Genomic DNA, 24897 nt, shown 5'->3' with positions numbered 1-24897 from the left:
TGTATTCACTGTATAGTGCTTACGGAGCGCTAAGCACCTGGCATGGGCGAAGATGTGGTAGAAAGCTGGGGAATCGACCTGCTCCTTCTAGATTGCAGAAGCCGGCGTTTTAATCCAAGCGATTTGCAAAGCCAGGATTAAAGACAGTCTGGCACGTATATATACGTGCTAACTGCAAGAGGCATAGGCAGTTAGCATGTATATATACAGATGGCAATCATGAAGGGGTTAACAATCTGTCTCATTTGCCAGGCAGATAAATGTTGACACTTGAGGACCTCTCATCACCCCTGACACATCTGCTTAACTAAATTATTTTATTCCCCATGCGAAAATAACTCTGGGGCATCATTAATATAACTATGTTGCTCCGTTCCTCAGGTATTGCTAGTTACTAGAAATTTCAGAACTGGGTTTTTGGGGGAAGGGCAATGATGTCTGTGAACAGTCTAAGGACAACTATACCTGCTCACTTAGCTTTCATTTCTGGGTTTAGTGATCTTTCAAAGAATCTGCTAAAATCTTAGTGCCAGATACAGGTCACCTTCAGAAGGACTCGTGGGAATCCAACCTTCAACAGATAAGAGCTGCTTTGATGTCACAAGGTGGTTTTATTGTTAAGGCTGATCAATGTCAAAATTATTTAGATGATAATTTAACATTCCCAACAAACTATACAAGTCACATTTTGTAGAAACATTAATTGTCAGAGGCACAAATAGAAATGTTAAATGAAGGCATTATTTATTTATTAATATTTTAGAAGTAGGAGATGTCACAGACATTTAAAAATAGTATCTATCAAGGAACTAAGAGATGGAAATGGACCAGCCACTTTCCAAACATGTATAATACAATAGAAAAGGCTGCAGTGCTCTCTACCACCAGAAGAGTTGTATCTATACAAATTGTGCATAAGTGAGCGCATATTTAGAACAATATACATACACACCCAAACACACAATTATATATAATACGCAAATAAGTAGTCATATATACAAGCATATACATATATACAATAACTCAAAAACATACATATATTCAATGGCCAACTTGAGTGCAATCATTTTCACTACACAACATGAAATAATAATAATAGTATATATTGAGCGAACTTGGGGTCGAAGAGTCATTGAAATATATATATATATATATATATATATATACACACAACTATCAAATAGTAACAAATAGGGAAGCTTTATCAAGACGAGAATAAATAAACCATAAAGGGATTGCGAATAGGGATGAGCAAACCCGAACTTTACAGGTTCAGGATTGGGTGGTGTAGGAATTCCGTTATAACAAGATTCGTAGAGGGAATGCAAAACGGAAGCCTTTAAGAATACCGTTATATTCCGTTACAACGACATCCATAACGGGATTCCTACACCACCCGAACAATGAACCCAAACCTGTAAAGTTTGGATTCACTAATGCCTGATTGCGAATAGAAGCCTATCAGGTTGGACGTTTATAGGTTACCGATACCTTTATTTTGTTTTTTATTTATTAATTCTACTCATTTTGGGCTATAAATTATTTTTTCAAAAGGTCTTGATTAAAAATTTTCAACAGTTTTTCTTCTCCTTCACACTGAATCCGCCAGAGAACGGCTCTGAAAGCTAAATCTCTAATCTCTCTCATTATAGCTAAATTCTTATCAGTTTGATAAGAATTTAACTTAAATCAGTGGTTCTGAGCTGTCGGGAGTTCAGAGATAAGAGCTGCAGATCCATCCAACAGAGCAATTGTGTGATGAATTCTGTGGGAAACAAAGAGCCTGCTGGTCTGCAAATACACTGAAACTGAAAGCTGTAAAAGAAGAATTGTTGAAAGTTGTGAATCAAGAAGAAATGATTTTAGCCTAAAATGAATGCAATAATAAAAAAAATTGCCATCAAAAAGTGTCTATAGCCTATAATTGACAAAATTACAAATGGAAGCTCAAATCTAATAAGCTCCCATGGGCAAATCCACCATGTGGCCGTTGCAATAGTTTTGATAATGCTCCCCCAATGTTTTAGAGGTACCTGAGAAAATGCAGTATATACAATAAAGGCTCTGGTCAACAACTGAAACATATAGCACCTGAATAACAAAACAAAATATGTGAGAGGAATGACATCAGTCTACTTAGTGAATCCTGTGCATATTTTCATGTTATACATCTAGAATAGCACACTATCAGTGGTAGATCACCGGAAAACATTTGTTATGCCACATTGCCAGTCTCCTGATGATTCCTGGACAACTTCTTCCAAATCAAGCGTTTGAGTTATGTCTTCCCCACCTTCGTCCTCGTCTTGGTGCATAGAAACTTCCTCTATAAGGTCTGTGGCATAATATGACAGCAGATAAGGAAGATTAATTAATTCATTAACCACAATCTTCAGATAAGTAATGTGTTTGTATACTACAGATCTTTTTTATTCCCTTGAATGACTTGAGGTCAATTGGAATTTTAGGTTTAGGTTTCTGTTTTCTATTTCTTGATTGAGTTTATTCACAAGGTGGTGGAAAAGAACAATATTATTAAGTGTGAATACTGTCTGAAAGGACATCTGTCAGCAGATTTGAACCTATAAAACTGGCTGACCTGTTACATGCGCAGTTAGCAGCTGAAGGCACCTGTGTTGGCCCCATGTTCAGATGTGCGCACATTGCTGAGAAAAATATTGGGGGATATTCTGCCGTACCCTCTCTACTTTGATATGGCCAGGCATGATCACATTTACACTGCCTGGCTCTATCAAAGTGTAGAGGGCGCGGAAGTTGCAGAGAGAGCAGAGTCTCTAGGTGTAATGACAAAGCCCCGTTGCTCCTGAAGGCTCATTTGCATATATTACAACATAATTTTTCTCAGCAATGCAGGCACATATTGAATCCAGGGGGAAAATAAGCAGGCTGGTTTATAAGCTGCATTTATACAAGCAGGCAAATAACACGAGTTTGTGAGCGTTCGCGTGTTTGATTTTTAAGCGTGTGTTTGTACTAAGTGTGTGACTTTAGATTATGTGAGGGAGTATCTGTGAGAGCTAAATTATTTGTGTGCATTGCTGAGTGGCTGTGCCTGACTTTATTGTACACTGTGACTTGCTTTTGCTGCCAGGTTTATTTGCAGAGCAGCTGAGAGTATACTGTGATTACATATTTTTTTCTCTTTCTTCTCCAGGGTGTTGCACAGGTGAGTAATTAGGGTGAGGCTGTCTAATTAGGAGAAGTTAAATAGCCAGCCTTGAGGGAAACTCAGTCATTGCAACTCAGTGGGCTGGTTTGAGAGTTGCACTTATACAAGCAGGCAGATAACGCGAGTGTGTGTTTGTATTAAGGGTGTGACTTTACATCACGTAACTTGAGATTCAGAGACTTTAGGAGGGGACTACAGTAAGTTACATTCTTATCACTGCACTATATTGTATCTTTTCTCTTTTCTTGCATAATCCCCTTTTAGTATGTGTTCCATTATTGACAGCACAGTCCAGTGCACATCTTGTCTGATGTATGCAGTCTTGGAACAGACGTTTGAGGGTGCATAACTTTGTTCAAAATGTGAGCAAATTGCCCATTTGGATTCGCACATCTTGTATCTAAACGGGCGAATTCCAACACTGAGAGGCGTTGACAATTTGGAAAAGAGTTTGCTGCTCACTGAGCAAGCACTCTTTGGGGTAGATGAGGGGGAGGGTGGCAGCGAGGAGACTCAGGAAGGTGAGGTGGCTAGCTGGGTAACAGTTAAAAAGCAGGGTAGAGGGAAGAGTGCCAGGTAGGCTAGCCCTGATCTGACACACCCCAACAAGTTTGCACAGTTGGCAGATGAGGGGGATCTCTGTCTAGGGACAGCACTGCTGCAGCCGGACACTTCCTCTGCCAGTCAGGGGAATGTCAGCTCCAGTAAGCAGGGGACCAGGAGAGCAGGGCAGGCCAGACAGGTGCTGGTAGTGGGAGACTCAATTATTAGGGGTACAGATAGGGCTACCTGTCACAAAGACCAGGATTGTTGGTGTGTTGTGTTCCTGGCGCTCGAGTTCGACACATCGCGGATCGGGCTGACAGATTACTGGGAGGGGCTGGAGAAGATCCAGTGGTTATGGTCCTTATCGGAACAAATGACAAAGTTAGAGGTAGGTGGAGAGTCCTTAAAAATTATTTTAGGGATTTAGGTGAAAAGCTTAGGGCAAGGACCTCAAAGGGTCGTATTTTCCGAAATACTACCTGTACCACGAGCCATACAAGAAAGGCAGCGGGAGATTAGAGAGGTTAACAAGTGGCTCAAGAACTGGTGTAGGAAGGAGGGGTTTGGGTTCCTGGAGAACTGGGCCGACTTCTCTCTCAGCTACAGGCTCCATCGTAGGGATGGGCTGCATCTCAATGGGGAAGGCACAGCTGTGTTGGGGGAGAAGATGGCTAGAAGGTTGGAGGAGTGTTTAAAGGAATTCTGTCACCTCTTTTTACCCTATTGAGATGCGGACATGCACGGCTAGATCGTCGCTAGCATGTCCGCAATATACCTGTCCCATATCTCTGAGTGGTTTTATTGAGTGTAAAAAATGATATATATATATATGTATATGTGTAAATCAGCCTGGTAAGGAGCCCTAAGGGGCTGTACTAACTGTTCTGGAGCCCAGCCACGCCTCCCTGTGAAGGAGCCCAGCACCGCCTATATCCACGAATCTCCTCCTTGCTCACAAAGTCAGATTGCCGTAATCTCGCGAGGCGCAAGCTCGCAGATGACACTAAACTGTGTAAAGTAATTGACACGGAAGAGGACAGTATACTGCTACAGATGGATCTGGATAGATTGGAGGGTTGGGCAGATAAGTGGCAGATGAGGTTTAACACTGACAAATATAAGGTTATGAACATGGGAAGGAATAATGCAAGTCACCCGTACATACTAAATGGTAAAACACTGGGTAACACCGACATGAAAAAGGACCTAGGAATTTTAGTGAACAGCAAACTAAGCAGTGTCAGGCAGCTGCTGCCAAGGCCAATAAGATAATGGGTTGCATCAAAAGGGGCATAGATGCCCGTGATGAGAACATAGTCCTGCCACTTTACAAATCACTAGTCAGACCACACATGGAGTACTATGTACAGTTCTGGGCTCCTGTGAACAAGGCAGACATAGCAGAGCTGGAGAGGGTTCAGAGGAGGGCAACTAAAGTAATAACTGGAATGGGGCAATTGCAGTACTCTGAAATATAATTAAAATTAGGGTTATTCACTTTTCGTATCGCGAATTTTATGACTGCCGATTTTCGCAATCAAGAAAATAACTGGAGACTAGAGATCACGAATTCTCGAATATATGACGAATATACGCCCAAATATTTGCAAAATATCCCAAATTCGAATATTGCCCCTGCCGCTCATCACTGATGGTGAGTTCACTAAAAGAGTGCAAGAGGGGCCTGGATGTATTTCTGGAGTGTAATAATATTACAGGCTATAGCCACTAGAGAGGGGTCGGTGATCCAGGGAGTTATTCTGATTGCCTGATTGGAGTCGGGAAGGAATTTTTTTTCCCCTTAAAGGGCTTCTGTCAGCCCACTAAACGTTTTTTTTTTTGGTTAATAATAATCCCTATACTGCGAGCTCCCTATACATAAAGCTAAATATTCATTTTGGTTCAGTATATTTTGTTAAAAAGCTATTTTTATAATATGTAAATTACCTTGCTACCAGCAAGTAGGGAGGCTACTTGCTGGTAGCAGCCGCATCCTCCGATCCTAATGACGCCCCCTCCGCAGTGTGATTGACAGGGCCAGCGAACGGAATCGTTCTATCGTTCTCTGCTGGCCCTGTTTGAATTCCAAATCTCGCGCCCGCGCCGTACCAGTCTTTAATCGGCGCAGGCGCACTGAGAGGCAGCCGCTCTCTCGGCCGCTCCATCCTCAATGTGCCTGCGCCGGGTGTAGATGTGACGTCATCGGCGCAGGCGCATTGAGGATGGAGCGGCCGAGAGAGCGGCCGCCTCTCAGTGCGCCTGCGCCGATTAAAGACAGGTGCGGCGCAGGCGCGAGATTTGGAATTCAAACAGGGCCAGCAGAGAACGATTCCGTTCCCTGGCCCTGTCAATCACACTGTGGAGGGGGCGTCATTAGGATCGGAGGATGCGGCTGCTACCAGCAAGTCAACCAGGTTCATAGGTGCAAATCTTCTGACAGATGCCCTCTAAGAGGATCTTGGGGCCTCACTTGTTGCCAAAAGTTTTAGGCTTACACCTGGTTCTGCACAATGCATAACCAATATATATCTTAAAGAAAGCCTCTCATCTTTCCTGACAATTCTATTTTAATAAATTCTTCGGTATAAAAAACAATTAATGCTGAAGCATCTTTTCTTATAACTTTACACAATTTCTGTTAATCTTACTGGAAACGTATGAACAAACTATTCCTATTCTCTGTCAATGGGGCATGTCACTTAAAGAAAATCTGTCACCTCCTGCATGCACATATTGGAGAGGATGGCAGAATTGCAGGGACACAGGGGTGGCTGTGGACATACAAAATGACTGATCCCGAGTTCTATACATGTAGTACTGTACTTTATGGGGCTTCTGGGAGGTTGCAGACATGATTAGGCAGTGCTAGCACTACATAGTATAAGGACAAATCCAATGGATAAGGGGAATAGTAAGACCCAACTGTCAATTTGTTCATAGGTTTCAAGGAGGAATAACCAAAGAACGGAACAATGCAGGGTTTTAAAGGGAACCTGTCACTGGGATTTTGTGTATAGAGCGGAGGACATGGTTTTCTAGATGGCCGCTAGCACATCCGCAATACCCAGTCCCTATAGCTCTGTGTACTTTTATTGTGGGAAAAAAACGATTTGATACATATGCAAATTAACCTGAGATGAGTCCTGTATGTGAGATGAGTCAGGGACAGGACTCATCTCAGGTTAATTTGCATATGTATCAAATCCGTTTTTTAACATAATAAAAGCACACAGAGCTATAGGGACTGGGTATTGCGGATGTGCTAGCGGTGATCTAGCAGCCCATGTCCTCAGCGCTATACACAAAATCCCGGTGACAGGTTCCCTTTAAAGCGCCTCTGTCACCATAATCAACCCTATTAAACCAGACATACTGCCTGGTAGGACTCATCATGCTGATTGAAACTATGCCTTTCTTTTGTCTGTATGCTAAACAGCTGCAGAGAAATCAGTTTTTATTCATATGCAAATTAGAATTTCAAGCACTCAGAGGCGGGGCTGAATATTCTGAGCACTTCTATGTAACACCCCCTGTGCACTGCACACGCCCCCCTCCCATTGACTGACAGGGCTAGACATGAGGCTGAGGGCAGAGCTGTGTCCTAGCATCTACATATCATATACTCTATGTACTATAGCTTCACCACACTGAGAAAGCTAATCTACATACTACTGCTTTATTCACAAGCACAATATATTATACAGACACCGGTAATATGTGTTAGCTTATCAGCATAGAAAAAGCATACATCTCAATGTGATAATGCTATAGCTTGGTGGTTAAGTGGTTGGTTTTGTATGTAGAGATCCCAGGTTTGAATCTTGAGAGAGACATCAAAAATGTTTTCTTCATATTTTTTCTTCCATATTTATCCCATAAGAAAAGTCTATGTTATATTGAGAATAATGTTGTTTTTAGAATGCTGGCTTCTTTATAATCATATATTGTGTGTGAATAAACCAGTAATAGGTTTTAGCAAAAAACAAACACTTTTCTCAATATTGTAAGGCCTTATTATTATATGATTATATATTTTTTTATTATAGTGTAGCCTTTTAATATGCTTTTGAATAAAGAGAAAAAACAGAAAACATATATCTCTTCTGGGTCTGGGATTTGAAGCAGGGATCTCTATATGCAAGGTAAACCACTATACCACTAAGCTATAGCATAACTTCATACAGAAGCATGTTCTTTCTATGCTTATAAGCTAACATATATTACTGGTGTCTGTATAATCATACATTGTACCTGTGAATTCAGTAATATGTAGATTAACTTTCTCAGCAGATCTCAGTGTGGTGAAGCTATAGTACATAGGCTATATGATATGTAGATGCTAGGACACAGCTCTGCCCTCAGCCTCATGTCTAGCCCTGTCAATCAAGGGGAGGGGGGGGGCGTGTGCAGAGCACAGGGGGTGTTACATAGCAGTGCTCAGACCTTTCAGTCCTGCCTCCGAGTGCTCGAATTGCTTATTTGCATATAAATAAAAACACATATTTCTCTGCAGCTATTTATCATACAGACAAAAGAAAGGTGTATTTTTAATCGACATGATGAGCCTTACCAGGCAGTATGTCTGGTTTAATAGGGTTGATCCTGGTGACAGAACCCTTTTTAAGAAAAAAGATCCCAAATTTGTATTTTATGGGGAATAGAAGTTAGAACGGACATACAAGAAGAGATAAGTCCCTTTTAAACCACTGTACTGCTGAAAACAAGCACATTAATAAAGTCCAGGAAACAGGATGGACGTACCAGGATAGGCATGGGTTCGTTTCATATGAAGTTTCATATTGCATTTCTGGGAGAAGGTCATTGAGCAGTAATCACATTTGTAAGGCTTTTCTCCAGTATGCTTCTTCATATGCACCTGCAGTGCACTCTTCTGGTTGAACGCTTTCTCACACAACGAGCATTGAAAAGGACGCTCTCCTGCAAGCACATACAATGCATCAATGCATATTCCAAAATTCATGGTTAAAATAGACATGACGTAGCTGTGTGGCTTCGATAAATCACAGTCAGTTATGATATGTTTGATGAAATAGTTTTTTAGACTAATATTGGAATATTTTTCCATCAGTTTTCTAGATATAATACTGAAGCCTAATGGAAAAAGATCTAACGCAAGTGAGAACCCTAAATAGGATACCCAGGATTTTTATATTGGTGGCTCATCTGCATCCGATTACTGTTCCAGAGTAGCTCTGGCGTCGGAAGTAGGCGCCAGAACTACACAGCTCCATCCATTGTGTAGTGGATGGAGCTGGTTACTGTGCCAGACAGGAGCCAGAACTAGAGACCAATGGAGACCCGGACATCTTCAGAACTTCAGTGGGGGATGATCGGTGACGGGAAGTATTGATTCTTTAAATTTTTTGCTCTTCTTTTGAGACACTCTGACGCTGACTATCACATCAAAAAAAAAAAAACAAAAAAAAAAAAACACATGCAGAATTTCTAGACCTTTACAGAAAAGTGATTTTGCCTGGAATAAATCTTCAGAGCGACATGCTTTGAGACTAAAGGATTTCTTATTAATTGAAATTGAGGTCAGCGTCTAATTAATCTACAGACGCAAATGATTACAGACAAGCTATTTGAAGACATGTCAAAGAAGCTGAAAGCTTGTTTTGCTGTCTGATCTCCTCTGTTATCAGTTTTACAAATCAATGAACATTTTCTGCATAGCTTTTTGTAACGTATTGATAACGGGTCACATAGAAATTATCTTCTACCATCATGGAGATGCAGTTGATTTTCTCCTCTTAGTAAATATTTTCATCTATGGTTTTCCATATAATTTATGCTGAAGATAATTAACCAACGACAATGACAATTTATTGATTATGAGCAGGAAACCATAAAAGAACATCACTCTCCCGAGGCTGGTTGAAGGGCTGATCTAAGTGTTTACAATGCTAGAAAGTGGCATCAAAAAGAAAGGACTGAAATATACAATCACTAACATATTCTGAATGTCTGAGAAGGAGAAGCACCTTTATCCTGAAGAGGCATTTTAGTCAGAAGCAATTACATAACCTAAATGGAGTGGCAGTTGAGCATGGGCCCTGCCAATCTATGGAAAAACTATGGGCCTGACATAGGTGACAAAGCACTCAGCTCTTATTGTCTGTGCCATAGACCTTGCTGCTAACTGATTTGCAGGTACTGTTTTGTGAGCTCAGAGTTCTTGCAGCAGCCCAAACAGATCGGCTGTGACATCTTGAAGACTCTCAGCACTGGTTCTTTTGCTACAGTTCAGGCTCACAGGTCTCACTGCTGCTTTTGCTCATTTATCTTTAGATGAGTGGCCTATAAAAGTAGTTTCCGGTATAAAAAAAAAAGAAAAAAAGTCTACTTTCTCCCAGAAAGAACATTACACCTGTCCATGGTTTGTATCAGTTAATGCAGATTGGCTGTACTGAAATGAATAGGGCCATGCTTCAACCCCATGCACAATTTATGGACAGTGTTTTTCAAAGAAAGCCAAAGTCATTCTAGCAAACATAGGACCAATACTAAATATTTCAAGGGGTTCTGCAGTTCCTCTGGACCTCAGTGAGGGAACCGAACAGCTGCCTGAAAAGGCAGTGGAGCTCCAGGAGCGCCACACCCTTTTCTCTGCTTCCCTCAGGCTAAGTGACTTCACGATTAGTATCACTGGTCCTTCACTTGAATGGAGCTTAGCCGTGATACTAGTCGTGACATCACTGTGCCTGAGGGAAAAAGAGAGGAGGCTGTGGCGCTTCTGAGGCGCTGGTTCCTTCTCAAGCAGCTGATCGGACCCTTCCCCCCCTTGCCCGCCAAGGTACTGGAGCGCCACTGCCTTCTCAAACAGCTGATCGGGGTCCTGGGTGTCGGACCCACGCTGATCAAGTGCTGATGATCATCAGTTTAAAAGAACTGCAGAACCCCTTTAGAGGCTAATGTAAAAGCCAGATCCAGCAGTAGATAATCACCATCAGACAAACAAAATCATCTCTAAAGAGATTACTTAGGAATTCGGCCAGTCCTGATCGTTCTGTAGTACCACATCAGGTCTTACGTTGCTTATTATTGAGGACATAGTTGGAGAAAACATCTATTTTCTTGCAACGGCACAGCTTGAATTTTAAGTTCATCCGGTTGTAAACAGGACATAACAGGTAATGCTAAGCTGTAATATACTTATAAAGAATGCAATCTGCCAATTCTCAGACTTCTTGACATTTGGAGAAAATAGTCTTAATGAAAACTCTTGGAAGCTCCTAAAAGCAAATTGTCACTTTCTTAGCAAATATATGCAACTCAGTCCAAAGTTGCAATTTAAGTATGACAGAGTTGCATGGTTAATTGGCTTCAACAACTACTGTGCCATTGTCTTAAAGTACATACTCATTACCTTGTAATACACTACTTTTCTCCCTTGCCTTCTCAATTTCAAGCCCATTTAAAGTTATTGCCTGGATCTTTAAATGTATGCATGCATAAAGTAACACAGGCATAAAGACTTGGAAAATTGGAGCAATTATGGGAGAATAGGTTAGATCGAACAAAACGCATCATGAATAAACTCTCCTTCTGACGACGCTGCAAACATTTTTTTTTTCTTCTACTTAATGACATTTATTAAGAAGATGAAAGCTCGGGGGAATTGTTAGGCTATGAAGCTTGCACATTTATCCAGACAATGAAATGATACTTAGGGCTTTTTAGAGCTTCTTCAGAAACGACAGAATAAAGTTACATAACATCATCATTTTGGAAATGAACACACAGGTTTATCCTTCCATCACCCCAAGAACCATCACAGTACTAATGTTCTGTTCAAGCTTAGAACATTGTCTTTTACAAAAAAAAATAAAAAAAGATGCCTGGGATTTACAAGCAACTAGAGGAAGAAGTGGCACATGCAGTACACGTGGAAAAAATGTGAGCTCGATGTACCGATCTTATTAAACCAAGCAGAGACATTTAATACTAATGGATACCCTCTTAGAACTGAAGAATGTATTAGTGAATTATTTTGCCATAAGGGTTGATTATAGAAGATGGTTGTGTTGACAAGCATCAGCCTACACATTAAAAGCCCTGTAACTCACTGGCCACCAATGAAACTAATATAATAGAGGGAGGGAGGGGGGCCGGGGAGGGGGCCGCACTGGCCACTAATGAAATTAAAACTGGGGAGGGAGGGGGTTAATTGTGCTGATTACAGCCCCCTGTAAGAGATCGGGTGGTGCCAGGCAGCAGGGGGCAGTCATGTACACAGTTCTTAGTACATTCTAACTTGAAGCGTCCCCATCACCATGGGAACGCCTCTGTGTTAGAATATACTGTCGGATCTGAGTTTCACGATCTAACTCATATCCGACAGTATATTCTAACATAGAGGCATTTCTATGGTGATGGGGACGCTTCAGGTTAAAACATACCATCGGATTGGAGAAAACTCTGATCCGATGGTATAATAGGGACTCCTGACTTTACATTGAAAGTCAATGGGGGACGGATCCGTTTGCAATTGCACCATATTGTGTCAACGTCAAACGGATCCGTCTCTATTGACTTGCATTGTAAGTCAGGACGGATCCGTTTGGGTCCGCACGGCCAGGCGGACATCAAAACGATTTTTTCTTCATGTCCGTGGATCCTCCAAAAATCAAGGAAGACCCACGGAAGAAAAAACGGACACTGATCACGGACCTACGGACCCCGTTTTTGCGGACCTTAATAAAAAAAAAAAAAAAAAAAAAAAGTCGTGTGCATGAGGCCTAAAAGTCATTTTACCTATAAAATGCATTACTGTTTTTTCCTATATATTTAAAGCAATAAAATATCCAGAAGCATTGTGCACAAATTATCAACTGAACAATCTCACATATCACTTTTCCCACACATGGGAAACTAGTTAAAGGCATTGTCAGAATTAATGTATTTCTACACTGGCGTTATGAGTTCCAGCAGCCTGCTGGAGCTCTCTGGATCTAGCATAGTGTTTTTTGTCCAGCGGAATCTTAACATATTTGCTGGGTAGCGGCCGGATCTCCGCCGGACCCCATGTTAGTCAATCGGGCCAGCAGGCATTGTGTTAACATCCGACAATGCTGGACACAGAAAGCTCCAGCAGGCTAACATTAATGTGAAAAAAGACTTCCCTGCTGGGATTTGTTTGTCTGGCTACAGCAAAGATGATTCTAAGACTAAGACCACATAGGTCGAAACGTGTCAGGAGTGAATCACATTGAAAACTGTGCTATATCCCAATTTTAAATGAAGAAATAAATAATTATTTGGATTTTACCTGCTGGATCCATCTTTTTGATTCTGTTGTTGTTAAGGAGCTTGGACTAACTCCAGATCAGTGCAGGACTCTCCACCCGACAAGCTAGACATTCACATATTCAGGGGCTGATTGGCCATATACCTTACAGGGAAATTTCCCAGAGGGCACCTGGGCCCTCCTCATGGCTGGCCAGTGGAAGTTTTTGGGGATGTATTTTGTGCTGCTGGCAGTATTTTGTGATGGACCGTTGTATTTGGCTCTGGTGGGGTGGTATAATGTGCCACTTTTAGCATATTTTCCAGGGCTACTTTAAGTTCCCTTGCCGCCTCTGCACACATTAGTAAGCTACAGCAAAGCTATGCCTGCATAACCCACATGACCACCGGAGCCAATTAATGGCCTCGACAGTCATATTTTTTTTACACCTAAGGCCAATGATTGGCTACAGTGGTGCAGCCAAGAAGATTACATCATGCCTGCAGCAGTGAGGAGCATCGGAGTGGCAGTGTTGGAAGCGGCAAGAGATAAAATAGGTAAAAATATATTATTTTTCTTTTAATGTGTCACAATTGCTGGCTGTGGAGAATTTTTGACAACCCCTTTAAAATATCAACATATTTCTGAAGTCTGGAAGGAAGCCACAGCTTCCAGAAAAAAGTAAGCTTTGGGTGAAAATACAAACTCCATACAGATGGTACCCTGATTAAATTTGAACCCAGTTCTAAAAGAAAACAGGTATAGCCTCTATACTGCTCAAAATGAAGCCATCTCAATAATGTTTTCAGGGATTTATATTATTTTATTTCTGCATTGAAAATGGGGGCATTTGTTTAAAAATTAAATATACTGTAATTTATTTTGATTAGGTAATTAAGTGCCCCGCAACATTTTCTCTAAGCCTCTCAGTCATGTAGCAGAATGAGTGATTACAGATTTTAGAGGAAAAGGTCATATTTCTTGAAGTAAAGGCATACATAGATAATCTGGCTATCTGATCTGGGTATTTCGCTTGAGAGCTGTAGTTTTAAAGCTGTCAGACGATAACCTTACACAGAGCTTGATGGAGGCTATTTAAGGTCATCTCAAAATAGGTTTTCCTCCATTCCCTGAAATGATCCTGTCAATTTCTAAAGAATCATTACCAGACACAAAAATAATTTTCCAGTCACTTGGTGGTGGTTCACAACAGGAATGATACCGCAATGGATAATAATGTGGTATTGGGATAACAAGATCTCCAGGGTCAGCATAAAAAACACCCAATACGCCAGAATCTTACAAATGACTTTTACATAACTGCAGCAGTTTATGTCAGAATATAAAAATGTGTTATATATATTATATGGTCAAATGTAGAGAAGAGATAATAGATTCTAAAATATGGAAATTTGACCCAAATTCTGATTCTAACAAATCCAAATTTAATGCGATTAGATTTGAGAGACTTGAGAGAGATAGAGTGGAGAGGGAGAGCTTCTCCAGGCAATCGAGACACTTACGATTTTATTCAGAATTTATTCAGAGCCAAATCGAATTGGTTGGTTGTCTCAGACCAGAATCAATCAAAAGTACTGTATTTGGACAGCTGAAAAACATACCTATATGAACTTGTTTGAAATCTCACAGGTGTTTGTATGGAGTTGATCCACCGTTTGCAGCAATAATGTCCTTCAATCCTCTGAGAAGGCTTTCTACAACATTTTGTGTCTGAGATAACTGGAAAAAAATCTTTTTGGATCACTGTAGGCGCTGCCAGGATATGTATGAAGGAAACATCAGGGGTGATGTAGTAGATACACGAAAATCTTTTTTCACAGGTAGTCTAGGTGTTTCTGGGGCAAACGCGTAGACTACCTGTGAATAAATATTTTTGTGTATCTACTACATCGCCCCTGATGTTTCCATCACTTTACAGCTCTATACAACATGATAGGGACTGTAATGCTGTCAGGACATTTCTGCAGGAGAGGGGATGACATTTGGCAGCTCACAATGAACGTGGAATGGAACAACTTGAGTTCGTACTGAATCATAATGTGTTCCTCTTCAACCGTAGATTTTACCACCAGCTCAGGGGATTGGCCATGGGAAGTCCATGTGCCCCAACTTTCGCCAATCTACACCTGGGCTGGTGGGAAAGAGAACATGTCTTCAGTGACAAAATGGATGGACATTGTCTATGAATCTCAACCAGAGAACGATAGAATATGTCTTTATCCTGTGGAAGAGCACGTGCTTGGCCATTCAGGAATTTGTATCACAGCTGAACAATAATGATCTTGGCCTGTTTTTTACTAGTGACATTGAAGATACCCATTTGACATTCCTGGATTTGTCAATTATTATTGATAAATCGAGAAAAATCACCACTAAAATGTACCGCAAACCGGAAAGTGCGCATCTCAGCATCTCAGCATGCTCAAACATGGCATACCAAAATGCCAATAGTTAAGAGCTAGGCAAAACTGTTCTGAGTGGGTGGACTTCAAACGGGCTGCTGGTGATTTGCAACAAAGATTCTCTCAAAGAGGATACCCAGGTCATGTCTTACTGGGGCATATACACACGCGTCAGTTAGCAACAGGGACCAGGGCCGGTGCTTCCATAGAGGTAATGGGGGCAATTGCCCCCGGGCCCCCAACTCCTTAGGGGCCCCCAGCGCCGGCCGCAACTAACCACTATTCTATAATTCTATTTCTTTCTGTGTGGGACAGGACAGTGTGGCGGCGCTGCAGTGCTAATAATAACCCCGCAGGAGTCCTAGGCGGGCGGTCCGGGGTAATGTAATTAAACTGGAGAGGCCCCCCCTGCCTGCGCTCCCTGTCTCTTTAAGAGACTCGAGAGCAGTGGTTAAAGTCAGCAAGTTTATTGTTTTTCGCCCCAGGGCCCCATTTCACCTAGAACCGGCCCTGACAGGGACGATCTCCTTCTTCCCAAAAACAGAGATGCAAGCGACGGTATGGATCATAGGGACCTACGATGTGGCACATAGGGAAATCCGGGACCTATTGCATGAATACTAGGGACTCCTAAACATGAACCCAGTGATGGGTCACCTGGTGGGAGACTGTCCCCTGATAACCTACAAAATGGGATGTAATTTGAGGGACAAGCTGCTACATAGTCTGCACAATCCTCCCCTTGACTCTACTTAGTTAAACACCAAACCTTTGGGCACCTTCAAATGCGGAAATTGCATAGCATGCAAGGCGATTAAAAAAGGTGATACTGTAAAATGCACTGCAACAGGCCGCTTTTACAAGATCAGGTCCTTCATCAACTGTAGGACAATTGGTGTAGTATTTGTGGCCACATGCACTTGCCTTAATCAATACGTGGGCAAAACCAAGAGAGAGTTTTGGAGGCGTATAGGAGAACATCTCTCCGATATATCTAAACAGAATGATACACCGATTGCACAACATGTCAAGGAATGTCACCTGGGAAAAAAGAATTGCATCACGTTTCAGGGTATCGAGCATGTGAGGGGCTCCCCTTGAGGAGGTGATGTGGAAAATTTATTGTTGCGTAAAGAAGCACAATGGACTTTTACACTACAAACATTAAAACCAAGCGGCCTCAACGACTTTATTTCATATGCGTGTTTTATCTAATCATTGTAAGTCTGCCGCTACACTTTAGTGAGTAGTCCATATATATACCCCATCACAATACCTCTCCATGCAATTTTGAGCATATGAAATTACCTCACTTTATCAACTTTTTGATGTGACTGCTGTCTCACCCTGATCATGATGCGGTCAGACTCTTCAGTCACTAACTTAATGTCTGTAAATTGCCCATCCATAGTCTATTTTAACTTGATCCATCCATCCTCTGCTGAGATCCCTACCTTTGAAGACTGCTTTCAGCTATTAATTTGGATTCATCTTTCCCGTGTTACTTGATAGCTAGTTATGCCAGTTAACTGGATAGCCCACTTTAGGCACTGCGCTTGTTATGATGGGTGGCATTAGGGGGAGGTCTTGCCATACCTCGCAGCTTGTCCTGGCCGCCTGTAGCTCCTCCTAGTGGGCGTGGCCCCACCTATGTAAGGAGCGCTCTCAGCAGTCGCTCTACGGCCGTCTTAGAGACGGAGGCTGCGTCACTCGGTGCTGCACGTGTGGCGTCTTCAGTGTGCAGCACGATTCCCTGTTTCTCCCAGGCTGCAGGAAACGCTAAATGTATGGGCGACCTGTAGCTGGGAGATGATATACTCTGCTTCTGATGAAAGGCTTCCCTATTAGGGTAGCATAGAAACGCATCGAGTAGATGCTACATTAGGCAGGGATTAATTACTATACTCAGGTCATTGAGCTAGACAACAATATTGGGGCATGATCAGTGGCTACAATTGCATATCAGACCAATCAAACCCCCTTCTTGTCAGAATACATTGGTGTTCGCTCTGAATGACCTGCGGAGTAACAAGATACACATTAGGTGAACACTGTGTATCTGAATGTGTGTGGTGAATCTGTGAAGGAAACAGTAACACTTCTAGCATCGCACACAGTTTGTTTTACTCATTGGTGACAATGGGGCTAGTGGTTGGATATTTATGCTAACAATCCACTACCCTATAGCACCTAGCCTGAATTGAACTGTTGGCGGGTAGCCACTATATTTTAATATCTATATAATAAATGTATCATTTTAAGCATCCTTCTCAGGCAGTTAATCAGTCTCAATCTGGAGACCAGCACGTACGTGACATTAATGGAATATCTTAATAATATTCAATCAATGTCCCAGATGGGAATACCCCTTTAATAAATGTAGCACATGGTATGTGTGGCAGAAATCTGGCTCAATTTGATAAAGTGTATTAAAGTGTATTAGCAAATCTTAGTAGAAAGCCATACACTATGATTACACTGAGTTTGGGTAAACTGTAACCAAGAAAAATGGGGTTCCAGAGTACATTCCTCAAGGCCTTACGAACACTTTACTCCCATGCCACAGTTTAATCTGCTTTCTTCTTCTCCGTCCCCCATTACTATAGGACAACGAACTCGGCAGGGCTGTGAAACCAAACCTGTGACCTCTCTCCCCAATTTGAGTGTTAGCCTGAACGAATTTTCTAGAGCCTCGGGATTACAACATCATACCTGGCCCTGTCTATTAAAGTTGCAGAGAAATCAGAGCCTCTAGGTGTAACGACAACACTCCCGTTGCTCCTCGAGACTCCTTTGCAAATATTTTAAACCTCATTTTTATTTGCAATGTTGGCACATATGAACATGGGACCAACACAGATGCCTTCAGCTGCCAAACGCACATGCAACAGGTCAGCCAGTTTCATAGCTACAAATCTGCTGACGGATGCCCTTTAAATCCCTGTTATACTTAAAAAAAATCCACCATCCCTCCGTTATTGTCGAAACCCTTCTTTCACTCTGGGCATGACTGTAAGGATATTCACATGGTGGCCCATGAACCAAGTGACCCGATTACATGATTTTCTTAGAGATGGGACACTATTCACATCCTCACAATTACGGTCTAAATACTCTCTTCCTCTTGCTGAGGAATTCTGAATGACAAAGATTCGCTCATTTTGGCTGACTAAGACCCAATTAGTTCTGCTGATTATAGACCCCCTTTGAGAGATTTCTTTTATACTTATTTCAACGAGTGGGGATGATTTGTCGTATATATATGGGTGGCTGAACAACCCACCAACGGATAGCAAATTACATTACATAACCGATCGGGAGGAAGACATTCATTCTTCAATGCCTATCTCCAGGTGGCACAGTTCCTGTGATACCATTAGCACAGGCAGTTGACTTGTTGAAACATGTCTTAAAGTTTTACATAGAACATATCTAATCAATGAAAGTTTGCACCACATTTATCCGCCACTCTGTTTTCAGGGAAGTCGTGTAATAGAATCAATGTACCACATCTGGTGGACATCATGTCCCCTTGGTTAGTTCGTTTTGGTCTCAACTATGTACAATTATCTTCCCCACTCTGGATTAGTTCTGGTTCTTTGCTATCGTTTGACTGTACCTACATAGGTCATTATTTTCTATCACCTCCTGTGTGAGGCTTTCTTGTTGCTACAGTCATGCAATTTGTTGGATTATTTCTTTCTCCCAATAATGCCTTTGAAACAAACTGTAACAGAAGCTTTAATAGTTAAAAAATATTTGCTTTCTCTATATTTTGTATCTTTCCGTACCTGTATGAATGCGGCTGTGCCTTTCAAGCTGACTTGGCTTAGCAAATGCCTTATCACAAATATCACACTTAAATAATTTTGGCATCTGAGAACTTCGAGAGGGTCCAGGCTGATGTGTCTGCATATGCTCCTGTTGGTAGTTATGGATATATTAGATTACCATACAATAGAGGCTATCATTATGGTTAAATGCTATTATCAACTCATATAGTCATATACTTTTTTAGTTTTTAGGAAAATGACCATATACATACATTGAATAAAACCAGATGCTGCAGTAGCATTCAAAAGGAAGAATTTAAAGGGGTTTTCTGGGATTTTAATATTGATGGCCTATCCTCAGGATAGGTCATCAAAATCAAATTGGCGGGGTTCTGACACCCGCCGATCAACTGGTTGAAGAGAAGGCCAGGCTCCATCCCGTGCTGCCTTCCCTTGTTTGTTTACCTACTCACTGTCAACAGCACAGTGCGAGCAGATGTAATTACAAGCCGTCACATTCTTTTCAATGGGATGGATCGCTCCTTTTCAAGTGTATAGGAATGAGCCGTCCCATTAAAATGAAGTTACACTTGCTCACGCTGAGCTGTCGATAGTGAGCAGGTAAACAAGGGAAGGCAGTGCTCGCAGTCTTCTCTTCAACCAATTGATCAGCGGGGGTGCCGGGTGTTGGACCCCCGCCGATCTGATATTGATGCCCTATCCTGAGGATAGGTCATCAATATTGAAACCCTTTAAGTGAAAGAGGTTTTCCGGGAGTAGAAAGTTGATGACCTATGCTCAGGATAAGTCATCAATATTAGATCAGTGGGTATCTGACTCTGCTGCTCAATGGAGGGTACCTGTCAATAATATTGTACTCCCATAAACCCCGTTAATAATCTATACAGCAATATTAAAGTACATGGCAAGTCCTTCAACCTATTTATTATTCATTATTGCAAATCAGTTTTCAACTTGGAGTCAAATATTTTAAGGTAGATTCTTTTATAAAGTACACATTTCATTTTGTGTAACTTGATTTCCAGAGCTAGGGACTTACTTTTAAATGGGATGCCCTCTTGAAGGCTTTATTGCATAGGTGGCACACATGAATCCTTTCCTTCCCATGAGCTTCTTTGTTGTGTTCTGCCAACATGGCAGCCGACGGAAAGTAATGGTTGCATTCAAAACACTGATTAATCCGTTCTTGCTTTTCAGCATCAATGTTCTTTTCTATATAAGTGTCATCTGTAACCTACGAAATAAAAGTTCTAGCTCTAGAAAATGAAACGTCTCTGGTATCATAAAAATGTTCATTAAAAACGAGGTAGTATCTGCAGGAAATCAAATGTATTACCTTGGTCCTGAAGGCAGACCAACTGTAGAACCCCATTAGAGGGGTTATCCAATATCATAAACTGCCCCCATGTGCTGGGCCCCTGACAGGGAATATACTTACCCGGGTCCCTCTCCCTGCGCTGCTCTTGGTCCCTGCACCACCGCTGCCGCTTCTCCCCGTGTGCCGATGAAAACATCCAGTGTCAGGGAGCGCAGCCAATGGCAGGTGGGGACAAGTCTCCCTAGCGTCACCCACTATGCTAGGGAGGCTCGTCCCCGTCCCTGCCTGCTCCCCGAGATACCGGATGTTTTCATCGGCATACGGGGAGAAGCAGTAGAGGCGGTGCAGAGACTAGGAGGGGTGCAAGGAGAGGGGACCCAGGTAAGTATATTCCCTGTGATGGGCCCAGCACATGGGGGCAGTTTATGATATTAAATAACCCATTTAAATATGTCTAAAAAGGCTGTAAACTGTACAGTTGTGGCACATCAATCTGTAAATCGCATCATACTATATTCTTGCTGCACAGTAGAAGACCCTGACTAGCCATGTACAGGCTACTGTATGTAAGTACTGCAGAGCTGTATCCCAGTGTCCATACGAGAGTACACTGTCTGTATCTGCATATGCGCCGAGTGCAGTCAGTTGCTGTTCAGTGCCTGTGCAGAAAGACATATGGGTAAATCACAGGACTTCTGCCATTCTGCATTATAATTGAGGGATCCATGACCCTGCAGGGTTTACATAGCCCATACATGAGCAGTCGGGAGCACAGCAGAGGTAAAGCATCATTAATGTTCCACAACAACACAGTTTAGGACCTTTTTGGAAATATATACTTAAAAAGTGGCCAACCCCTTTAAATGGCAATTCAATGTCCTAAAGACGTCTTTGATAAGTTTTTCCTGTTGACTAAAGATCTATGATTGTTTCATTCTAGATTTTGCTTCACTGCCTGGAGCAACAACTGGACTTGATTTGAATGTTTCAAAATCATTACTGTTTAATCCTCCATCGGCATCAATTTTTCCATATGCTAAATATGCAGAAAGAAAATCACACAAATTTTACTTCCCTAGACAGACAATCATTATCCGGTTTATTATATGTTTATATCATTTTTTATAAGACACAACCATTGCATAAACACATTTAAACAACTAATAATATCAATTTTACGTAATACCTGGTAATTGAGGTCACTGGATAATACCTGGTAATTGAGGTCACTGGTATTGCTGGAGGGCTGTGCTGCATGGCTGACTAATATCACCTGCTGTGCACTAGCTCCATTTTGTCCGGATAAGCTGTTATCAGACAAAATACCAGGGAACTGCTGACTCTGCAGGAAAAGAAAGAAAAATAAAGTGGATTATGCCTCTGATAGGCAAAATTATGAAAGAGGTACACATTAGATGATTTTCATTAATAAGTGACATCACTGTAATAAACAGACTATTAATACAAATATGTAATTTCTCACATTTTCTCATGGCTCAACATATTCAGAGATGTATGGCATGAGATGATTAGCTTTGAAATAAAACGGTGTCATGGGGCATCTATGCTATATGTGGCCATCCAGTGGTTATGGTGTGCAATCCAGGCTGCTAAATATTGTATTGAATTCATTTTGTGAGAAATTGGAGTCCTTAAAGTATAATTGTCATATTTTCATGTATGTTGTTGCTGCTGTGGTGATAATCCATAATCACTAATTATTGTGTTCACATAGCACTTGTTTAATAGGATTCTGTCCAAAGCAACCGCTCCTCACAAGACTTCTTTCTGACTTGTCAAGATGGCTGCCAATGCCCTTACCCTGAGGCTAAGACCTCCCTCCCTAATTACCCAGAATTTATTCGGCTGATCTCGGGAACGCGCAGCCTCACCCCAACCAATCGGCTTTCTCCAGACTTAAACACGCCCTCTTCCTCCTGAGTAATTGCAAATTTTTATTGCGAATATCGGCACTATCCCGGTATGACGGGAGCGCACATGCAGCGTTCGGGACTGCCCACTACTACGTCCTCCGTCTTCTGTCTATAGAATATAGGAGACGGAGGTCACCTAGCAACGCTGTTTTAGCTGCACCACTGAAATGCCTGGTGGAGGAAAGAACATGCTGCAATTACTGGGTAATTTAATACCTATACAAGTAATTTAATACCTATACAAAAGTATTAACTAGGGAACTAAGGTAAACTTAGTCAGACCAATCCAATTACATAAAAAATAAAATTACAGTTATCCTTTAACCGCTTATCGTCACGGTAACGCGATAGGCGTCCGGACGGCAGCGCTCTCAGGTCTCAGTGACGCCTATTGGTGTCATCTCGTGAGACCTGAGATTTCCTGTGAATGCGCGTTCACAGGATTGCGCAGTTTTCAAGTTTAACTACAGCCTGCCAGCACTGATCATTGGCTGGCAGGCTGTAGATTTTTAAAAGAACCAATTAAATAGGTATATCAGATGCTATTTTGTAAATAGCGTCTGATATACCTGCGACCTGCTCCTCTGGTGGTCCCTTTTGCTTGGATCGACCACCAGAGGACACAGGCAGCTCTGTAAGTAGCACCAAATACCACACACACACACATTACACCCCACCCCCTGTCACTTATTAACCCCTTATTAACCCCTGATCACCCCATATAGACTCCCTGATCACCCCCCTGTCATTGATCACCCCCTGTAAGGGTCCCTTATCACCGCCAGTTAGTTAGCTACTTGTTAGGTAGTTAGCGCCCAGCCCACCGCAGTCACTGATTAGTTGCTGATTAGCGTCATCGCTGTTGCTAATCAGCACTAGTAGTATATAGTATCTGTAAGTGATCAAGACTGATCGCAATCAGATCTATATCAGTAAATTAGGGTCACCTTAGGCTCTACAAAAAACGCAGTGTTCGCCCAATCAGGCCTGATCTTGTGCCCACACTTGCGTTCAGTCCGCCCCACCGCAGTGACAGAATTTTTATTTTTTTTGATCACTGCAAAAACACAGTAAAATCGCTGCGGCGCTATAAAGATCACTTTTGAGCTTTTTGGATCTTTATTAGCGATCGCAGCTTTACTTCGCAAGCACTCCTTTTTACTAGGCAGGTGTGCTCTTTTACCTGGGTAGTCTCAGAGGAATACCCCCTAAATTTAGTTAGCCCAAAATGTCAAAAAAAGGGGCATTTTTATGCATTTGAATTCCAAACTACTTCTCACGCTTTAGGGCCCCTAAAATGCCAGGGCAGTATAAATACCCCACAAGTGACCCCATTTTGGAAAGAAGACACCCCAAGGTATTCCGTGAGGGGAATGGCGAGTTCATAGAATATTTTTTTGGCACAAGTTAAAAGGAAATTGATTTTTGTTTTTTCTTACAAAGTCTCATATTCCACTAACTTGTGACAAAAAATAAAATCTTACATGAACTCACCATACCCCTCACGGAATACTTTGGGGTGTCTTCTTTCCAAAATAGGGTCACTTGTGGGGTATTCATACTGCCCTGGCATTCTAGCACCTCAGGAAACATGACAGGTGCTCAGAAAGTCAGAGCTGCTTCAAAATGCGGAAATTCAAATTGTTGTACCATAGTTTGTAAACGCTATAACTTTTGCGCAAACCAATAAATATACACTTATAACTGATCTGGAATTTGAAAAAAAACTTTGCCACAGTTTTACATTTTTTTTTATTTTTTCCACTTGCGATATTGATTCTCCAGGTCAGTATAAATCTGGCGGATACCACATATGTATAGTTTTTCTTTCGTTTTGATACTGGGGGGAAAAAAGTAAAACTTTTTTTTTTCTTTTTTGCCATTTTCGGACCCCCTATAAGCTTTTTTCTAGTTAACTACCATTGGAGTCTATAATGATTTTACTAGTTTCCTATTGAGCCCGGCTACAGACAGGGGCTCCGTAGGAAACACTGTGCAGCAGCCTCCTGTCATTCACTATGACAGAGGCTGCCATACACAAGCTCTGGCTCCTCTGATCGCCACACAGAGGATCCAGAGCATTACCGAATGCAGTTGCGAGGGTAAGCAGGCAAACAATAAGGAGAAGGCAGTGCTTGTATGAGCGCTGCTTTCTCTTCAAACAGCTGATTGTCGGGGGGGCTGGTGTCGGACCCACACTGATCTGATATTGATGACCTATCTTGAGAATGGGTCATCAATAGAAAAAAAGCTGAAAACCCCTATAAGGAAATGATCTGCTTTTGTGAAACTGAAAACTGATCCGGATAGGACATCTACTAGAGTTGAGCAGACACCTGGAAGTTCGGGTTCGACGGGTTCGGCCGAACTTCGCAAAAAAGTTCGAGTTCGGGACCCGAACTTGACCCCAAACCCCATTGAAGTCAATGGGGACCCGAACTT

General features: G+C 41.9%; 1 protein-coding gene across 6 annotated transcripts in view; it reads right to left on the bottom strand.

The window, feature by feature from the left end:
• Positions 1 to 615: 615 nt before the first annotated feature.
• Positions 616 to 24897, bottom strand: part of ZNF236 (zinc finger protein 236) — a 155383-nt gene continuing 131101 nt past the window's right edge. For 2 of the 6 annotated variants that reach the window (XM_044294179.1, XM_044294180.1), the window contains exons 29-33: positions 21708 to 21863; positions 20243 to 20437; positions 19201 to 19330; positions 8498 to 8674; positions 616 to 2335 (exon numbers count right to left, since the gene is read on the bottom strand). In XM_044294179.1, the coding sequence (XP_044150114.1) occupies positions 2199 to 2335; positions 8498 to 8674; positions 19201 to 19330; positions 20243 to 20437; positions 21708 to 21863 (795 nt within the window). In that variant the 3' untranslated portion in view covers positions 616 to 2198. Of the gene's footprint in view, positions 2336 to 8497; positions 8675 to 19200; positions 19331 to 20242; positions 20438 to 21707; positions 21864 to 24897 lie in introns of those variants that run through there. The other 4 variants (XM_044294181.1, XR_006390038.1, XM_044294182.1 and 1 more) reach the window with 4 other exon arrangements.

Source organism: Bufo gargarizans, chromosome 5 (assembly GCF_014858855.1).
Source record: "Bufo gargarizans isolate SCDJY-AF-19 chromosome 5, ASM1485885v1, whole genome shotgun sequence".
Taxonomy (NCBI): Eukaryota; Metazoa; Chordata; class Amphibia; order Anura; family Bufonidae; genus Bufo; species Bufo gargarizans.
The sequence above is the reverse complement of the archived record's forward strand: the minus strand, read 5'-3'. Positions and strand labels throughout refer to the sequence as shown.